Genomic DNA, 8347 nt, shown 5'->3' on the forward strand with positions numbered 1-8347 from the left:
GACTTCTCTCTCATAGTTGGGACATATTATCAGGAGGGAGCAGTCTCTGGAGGTGGGCATCATGCGTGCTAAAGTGGCGTGTCGGAGTAAAAGTGGACAGAGTAAAAATCCACGAGATGGATTTGCAGTGGCAGCAGCAATGGGCTGAGGCTAAAGGATGGTGACGCTGGAGCAGGACCGGGCAGTGTTTCGTTGTGTTGTGTCGGTATGGACTTGATGGCACCTAAAAACAACATACAACTTTACTTTAAACTGTCTGAAACAGCTAAAACAGGCAGAAAGCAACCCTTCTTCTCTCCTCAGTAAACTAACATTCAAGGGTTTCCAAACGTGAATAATGGAGACGCCTTTGTTCCCGCCCATCATCCACGCTCCCGGCCCATTATTGGCCCGTGTCATCGCCCCGCCCCTTGCCTGTGGTCCAGCCCAGGCTCCGCCCCGCGTCGCTGTGGCTTTTCTCGCAGCGCGGCTGCGCACTTTAGTACTAACACGGAAGCGGATTGTGTAGAGAGAAAAATCCCTGTGAGGTGAGTGGGTTTCCGATTTTCTGCTTCAAATCGGATCTCCGCGCGCGACCTCAAGGGTCATCCCAGACGTTAAGGTCCCCGCGCCCGGCCTTCCCAGCCCCTTACATCCCCGCGCGGCTGTGCGACGTCCCAGCTCTCAGGCCCCGCCACCGGCCCAGCGTCCCTGTGTGTCTCTGTAAAATCGTGCTTAGGCGGGTCCCAGCGCCGGCCTTCTGCCCTCGGGCCGTGTGGACGACCCCCGCCCCAGGGCTGGGCCTCACCCGGAGTCTGTGTGACCCTCCCGCCCCTCCTTTTTCAGGGTTGCCCCTCGTGAGACCCCGTCGTAGCGGCCGCCAAGCCTTGTGTCGGTCACGTGAGCTTCACTCTCCTGTGATCTCTGGATTGAAGTGAGATGATGGGGGCGGGAACTGGGGGGATGGGGGGGGGAAGAAAGTACCCTATTAGGATGTGCTGTCTTTTTTAAAGAGTCCTTAAAGCTTTTATTTTTATTTAATGTATGTTGTTGCTTTTCAGTGCCATCGAGTCGATTCAGACTTATAACAACCCTGTACAGGGCTTCCAAGGAGCAACTGGTGGACTCGAACAACCAACCTTGGGGTTCGCAGTCCAGGTTGTTTGATCCCTTATTTGCTTATTTATTCTCCAACAGACTTACTGAAAATAAAAGTTATCTTACTGAATTTCAACTTTTTTCTATCTACTATAATCCTGATCTTCAGAAAGAATCTTCCTGGGCTCCCCTGGGTTCATGTGCTGGGCTCCAAAGTCGGTTTGAACGTCAAGGTCGGCAGTTCAAGCTCACCAGTCACTCCTTGCAAACCCTATACAGGGTCACTGTGGGTCGGAACCAACTTGACAGCAGTACTTAACAACAAAGATATGTTATTATTACATGTGTTGAATTTGTTCTGACACACAGTGACCCCCGTATAGGGTTTCCGACAAGCAGCTAGTGGTGAGTTTGAACCGCTGACCTTGTGGTCGGGTGCTCAGTGCTTACGCTGTAGTGTCATAGTAGGACTCCAATTATAATATTGTTTCTCTTTTTTTAACCTCTGACCCCAAACTTCATTAAATTGCTTTTTAAATTTCCAAATTGTTTTTCTTTTTAAATTGAGTACATTTGATTCAAATAATGAAATCTGCATGCTTTCTCCTCTTAATTCTCTAGTGCTCTTAGGACAGGGAAGCGACAAGTGCACATGGCATTCAGAAACAGACATTTCTTCTCTCAAAAGTGCTGGAAGCGCTAAGTCTGAAATCTTGGCTCCAGCTCCAGGAAGTGGCTTTCCTTCTCTGTTGGCTCCCAGTTTGAGAAGATCCTTGTCTGCTTTAAGTATCTGCACATTGGAGAGCTCCGTGTGTGGAGGCATCAGTCTTCCCTGGATCCATTGTTAAGTGCTGTCCAGTTGGTTCCGACTCAAAAGTATAGGCTTTCCAAGGAGCAGCTGGTGAGTTTGAACTACCAACCTTGTGGTCCGGTGCTTTATCCTACAGTGCCCCACCTAACACATTGCCTTGGTTCTTCTTAGTGACAATGTTGTTGTTAAGTGCTATCAAGTCTGTTCCGACTCATAGCAACCCTATTTAGGGTTTCCAAGGAGCAGCTGGTGAGTTTGAACCACCAACCTTGTGGTCCGGTGCTTTATCCTACAGTGCCACACCTAACACATTGCCTTGGTTCTTCTTTCTTAGTGACAGTGTTGTCATTAAGTGCTATCAAGTCTGTTACGTCTCATAGCAACCCTATTTAGAGTTTCCAAGGAGCGGCTGGTGGGTTTGAACCACCAACCTTATGATTGGTCGTCCAGTGCTTAGCCTTCAGCACCACACTTTTTATCTTTTGAAGAAAAAAATATGTTGCTGGCTGCAAAACAGGGAAACTCCTCACACCTGATAAGGGCTATGAAGGCATCAAGGGTGTTACTCCTCATCCTTAATCCTTTAACAACTAATGATTTAGTCTATAACTGCCAGAGACTCATGGTCCAACCAAGCTGGTACATACTTTGTGGGACGCAATTCAATCCATGACATGTACACTGGAAACATTCCTTGGCACCAAGTGAAAAGTATTTCAGTGTTTAGTTTATAGTGATAGCAATGGCCTTTTATATTCACAGACAAAACCCAGCATAAGCAGTTAACTGAACAGTTCATTCAACTTTTCCCCTTAATGTATTAAACAGTGAGCTGTGGGCTACAAGTGGATTTTTCCCTTGTGTGCAGATGTTCAAGGCTAGGTTGAATTGTTTTGGAACCTTGTTCTAATAGAACTCATCTGTTTACATTGTAGAAAAATAATTTGAATTGAGTGAAGGTTTACAGAAAGAAATCATCAGTTTGCATCTAGGAAAATCATATACTTTGTTCCAACAAAGTAACAACATTAGATCTTCCACTCCATAGGCTGGAATGGTCCCAGATTTATTTAAGGCTCTTTTCATTTCTTTTAATAATTTTTATACCATTCACTGAACTGCAAGGTCAGTTTGAACAGCAAGGTGGACAGTCCAGTCCTCACCAGCCACTCTTCAAAATCCCTGTACAGGGTTCCTGTGAGTTGAAACCAACTCAGTGGCACTTAACAACAACAACATGCTGTTCCCTGTCCCCTTGTTTTGTTTGAACCACTGCCTCTTGGTCTATGTACAAGTTCCACATGAGCACAATTCAATGTTTTGGGATTCCCATTCTTCACAATGTTATCTATAGTTTGTTATGGTCCACACAGTCAAATGACTTAGCTTACTTAATAAAATGTAAGTAGACATCTTTCTCATATTCTCTGTTTTCAGCCAAGATCCATCTGAAGTCAGCAGTGATATTCCTTATTCTATGTCTTCTTCTAAATCCAGCTAGAATTTTTAGCAGCTCCTTGTCAATGTACTGCTGCAATCATATTTTAATTATCATCAGTAACATTTTACATGCATGTGACATTAATGATATGGTTCAGTCATTTCTGCATGCTGTTGGGTCACTTTTAGAATGGGCACAAATAGGGATCTCTTCCTGTCTCTTGGCCACATAGCTGGCTTCCAAATTTCATGGATGTCCAATGAGTGCTTCCAGTGCTGCGTCAGTTTGTTCAGATATTTATTTCAGTTGGTGTTCTGTCAACTCCCGGAGCCTTATTTTCTGTCTATGGCTTCAGCGCACCTTGGACTCATCCTACGACACCATCAGTTTTTGCTCCTATGCCGCCTCTTGAAGTGGTTGGACGCCCACCGACTCTTTTTGGTGCAGTGACTGTATATTCTTTCCGTATTCGTTCTATGCTTCCTTGTCACTCAGTACTCTGCCCGGCTTGTTGTTGTAAAGTGCTGTTCAGTCAGTTCTGACTCTTAGCAACCTTGTCTAGGGTTTCTGAGGAGTGGCTGTTGAGTTTGAATCACCAACCTCTCGGTTCACACTGACCTTTGTGCTCCAGTGCATTCTCCTACAGTGCCACACCAGAACTCCACTTTACCCATGTTGTGAAATGCCATCGAGTCGGTGCCAACCCACAGCAACCCTGGATAGGGTTTCCAAGGAGCGGCTGGTGAGCTTGAACCAAGCTTGCGATTCAGACAGACCTTGCGGTCCAGTGCACCACACCAGGACTCGCCATTTTGCCCCATATAACATTTCAATAGTACACCCTGAGGCTTGAATTTGTTCTTCAGTTCTTTCAGCTTGAGAAATGCTAAGCATGTTCTTCCCTTTTGGCTGTCTAATGTAATTTCAGCTCTTTGAACATTTCATTATAATATTTGCTTTGTCTTCTTGATCTGCCCTTTGAAGTTTTCTGTTCAGCCCTTTTATAGCATCATTTCTCCCAATCACTTTAGCTTCTCTGCCTTTAGCCCTTTCTTTCTAGTTTTTTTAATGACCTTTTGCTTTGTTTTTTAAACGTCTTATTGTGAATTGAGTGAAGGCTTACAGACAAGATAATCAGCTTGACATTCAACAAATCATGCATGTTGTTTCATCTCTGTGATTGCTATACCCATCACGTAACTGCAGGCACGCCGCTTCCTCCCTGTGACTCCCATCTCCCTTCTACCCAGATTCCCAGCCTTTCTACGTTTGTCCATAGGCACATGTTGCCCTTTAGATTTGGACGCATGGACCGGTCCATCATTCATAGGGGGCAAACCTTATTAGTGTTCTTGGTCCCTATATAGTGTTTACTGCCTGACTCAAAGTGGGCTGCCCACAAGGTGAGTTCCTTTCCACACCTGAAGAGTGGCCGAGGGCCATGTTGTCAGGTTCCTCCAGTCTCTCTGCCTAGTAAGTCCGGTGCTTTTCCTTTCTTTATATCTGATGGCCTTGACTTCATCCACAACTCCTTTGGTCTTTGGTCATTAGTGTTCAGTGTGTCATATGTGTTCAGGCCGGATATTGTCAATATCATATTATGTGTTTCATGGACTTGGTTTCATGGTCTGTTCCACATTGCCTCCTAGCCTTGTTTTGCCTGCTAATGTTTTACTTCTCCATTGTGTCTTTCCAAAATAAAAGGAAAAGAGGAAGATTGTCAATGAGATGGATTGACGCAGCGGCTATCCCACTGCGCTCAGACATAGCACGGGCTGCGGGGACAGTGAAGGACCCGGCAGTCTGTCCTTCTGTTGTACACACAGGGTCCTGTGACTGACAATGTGCAGAATGGTAACAAGATGGTCCGTTTACTTAAAGAGATCATTTTGCTCCTGTGTTCTCTATTTGGATACCTTTTTTTTTTTGCTCCTTTACTTACTTGCTCTAAGACTTCGGGTACAGTGTTGAATAGCCGTGAAGCAGAAGGAATCCTGTCCCTGATCTTAATGGGAAAGCTTTCAGTCTTTCTCCAGTGAGTATGCTGTGATTGTATTAAGTGCCATCAAGTTGGTTTCAGCTCATAGCAACCCCGTATAGGGTTTCTGAGGAGCAGATGGTGGGTTTGAACTGCCCACCTTGTGGTTCTCAGGCAGTGCTGATCTGGCAACACCACACCAGGAGTATGATGTTAGCTTTCGGGGGTTTTATTGTTTCTTTTTTAAAGGAAAAATGCAGGTCATGCTTTTATTTAATTGCTTTGAAATAAATTCCTATGCTGCCATCAGTTTGTTTATTTTTTAAGTTTTTATTGTGAATTGAAGGAGCTCTGGTAGTGTAGTGGTTATGAATCAGGCTGCGAACCGGAAGAGCAGCAGTTCAAAACTACCAGCTGTTCCGTAGGAGAAAGATGAGGCTTTCTGCTCCCGTAAATATTTGCAGCCTCGGAAACCCTGTACAGCGTCGCTGTGGGTCAGAACAGACACCATGGCACATAACAACAACAACAACATTGTGAATTGAGTGATAGTTTACATGGGAGAAAATCGGTTTTACGCTCATCATTTCATTGCAATGATTATAATCTCTGTGCATCATCATTCAACAGTATTTGCATTTATTCCTTCTGTTTTATTTTGCTTCTTTTTGGGCGGGGTACAGGGGGGATGTACACAAAAACACTCAGGAATATATAGTCATTTAAACAACCAAAGGGCACATTCTGCAAGCCTGCCTCCGGGCCGTGCACCAGCACACAGCCATTCTCTTTCCATGAGTCCATTGTCTTCAGCTGCACTGTCTCTCCATGTCCTCATCTCTGGTGTCACTGCTTCTCTGGATAGGGTCCCACGTTCCTATCGTGCTCTTCTCCCTTGATGGTCCTAGGGTCCTGTTTCTGGACTGTAAGATTAACTACTCCCCCTTTTTGTTACAAAACTTCTACCTTACAGTTGTGACAGTCACAATTAGTAATGATAACAATTATTCACTATTGAATTATAAGAATCTTATCCCCATCTCCATTCACCAGACCCGTCTAGACAAGATGAAAACTATTCAGTAGGGATTCTAACTTCCCCCACACGCTCTGAAACTGGACTCTAGCTTTGGGTTTTTTTTCGTAAATGACATTTATCACCTTGAAGAAATGGGCTCAAAGCTTATTTCCTAAACTGAACCCTGTTTCAGTTAACAGCATGTTGCACTGTTGATTCCGTCCTTCCTGGAAACACATTTGTCTAGGTTTTTAGGGCATCATGTGTTCCGTAAATGTCTACCTCTGTGTATTCATTTTTTTTTCATTTCTCACTTAGCGCCCTAGAGAGCAGATCTTGAACCTCCCTGTCATCTTATGTCACAGCTTTAAGCACCTGGATGTCACCAACCCAAACTGCTCTTCTGAATCCCTGACTCATGTTTGCACGTGGCTGCTCAGCGTGTCAGCTGGGGCCTCTCATAGTCGTCTCCACTTGAAACTGTACAAAGACGATCCTCTCACCTCCTGTGTTCCCCTTGAATTCCTCCAGGCCTCACCTGAGCCTCTCGTAAACGTCTTGCCATGTGTTAAAAGTACACAACACAAGACATTATTTGTAAGTGTTTTAGAGTTATAGTTAAAAGAAAGTTGATATAACCTTAAAATTGGTGAGGGAAAACATAATTTCCAAAATTTTGAGGCGGGTCGTGGGGGGAAACTAGTTGAAGCCCCTGACCCTTCCTATCGACCTGCTTTCCCGGGGTCTCTCTGAGCTCATTGCCTCCTTTGCTCCTCACTTAACTCTGCTCCGGCCACCAAGGGTCTTCCTGGGCCCACCAGCACTGCTGAGTCTGGTCCTTCACATTGCTAGTCCCGCTGCCTAGAACTCCCTTAATCTTCACAGGCGTCTGCGAAATAGCAGTCTTCCGTAGCTCTTTGTCATTATATCACCGTCTTGTGACTGTCTTTTTTGGACCCTCTCCATTCTGCTCCTGTAAAGATTTACAGCCTCAGAAACCCTGTACAGGGTTGCTGTGGGTCGGAACCAACTCGATAGCACTTAACAACAACAATAATTTCTGCCACACTTTCACCTCCAACCTTGACCCATGTGTGTACTGTGCACAACAGTCCTGTCTCTGCCAGTTCCACTGTGTAACTACAGGGAACAGCACAGCCCCAGGTGACAGCCGTGTGGCAGCTTTGCTGGTCTTGACTCTTCTGAATGGGGCTCACTGTTGGCGTCACATTTTATTGCTGATGTGTTTTGCAAACACAGTGCGTGTTCTTTCTCATAGATATTTCCTTTCTAGTAGTCTAGATTGGACCCAGCTAAAGAAGCCTTAAACTGACCCAGGTGATTCTAATCTGTATCCAGCTTTGAGTGCCAAGCTCTGGGTCCACCTGGTTTGGGTCTGAAAGCAGTCCCTTCAAAGGAGACGTTAAGAACACTTGGTTCTGTGTGGGGGTTGGTGTCTGCGCCTTGTCTGATCTGAAGGGAAGTTTAGCCTAGAACAGATCTCCCAGTTGCAGCAGCATGTATGGGCTTCACCAGGAGAGGAGGCTGTTGAAGTCAACTGTTAGTTTTCATGTTGGAGTTTATTGTCCCTGAGTCCCTCTGGGGACAGTGGACAACAGCGACCATCTTCCTCCACGGTGAGGTCCTCCCTGTGGATGTGTGGTTATGACACCAGAAAAGGGTGTGTTCGTTCTAAATGTTTAACAGCATAATTTGTGTACATTCAGGGTGGACTGCTCAAGATTGATCTTGCCTGAGAAAGAAGCTAGAAGGCGTTCCAAATGGCTCTTCCCCAGGTACAAGTCATATTCTCAGTTGGTTGCTCTGCCCTCTGTAATACTGACTCTGATGTGACCTGCCTGACTCGTTCCCTCACACTCACCAGGGATCTCCCTCAGTCTCATTCATAGTGACCCCGTGACCTGGAACTTATGAAGAGACTCCATTTCAGGGTATTATGGGAAGGACTTTACACCAGACCTGGGTGGGAGACAGGGAGTAGGCGCTGCTGGGGCACTGAGG

General features: G+C 45.5%; 1 protein-coding gene across 1 annotated transcript in view; it reads left to right on the forward strand.

Moving 5' to 3' along the window:
• Nucleotides 1-337: 337 nt before the first annotated feature.
• LOC102835350 (zinc finger protein 888-like) overlaps nt 338-8347 on the forward strand; it is a 41497-nt gene continuing 33487 nt past the window's right edge. The window contains exon 1 of the mRNA XM_006868334.1: nt 338-481. Within this exon, the coding sequence (XP_006868396.1) occupies nt 338-481 (144 nt within the window). The remainder of the gene's footprint in view (nt 482-8347) is intronic.

The sequence above is a fragment of the Chrysochloris asiatica genome, unplaced genomic scaffold (genome assembly GCF_000296735.1).
Source record: "Chrysochloris asiatica unplaced genomic scaffold, ChrAsi1.0 scaffold00116, whole genome shotgun sequence".
In the NCBI taxonomy this organism is placed as follows: domain Eukaryota; kingdom Metazoa; phylum Chordata; class Mammalia; order Afrosoricida; family Chrysochloridae; genus Chrysochloris; species Chrysochloris asiatica.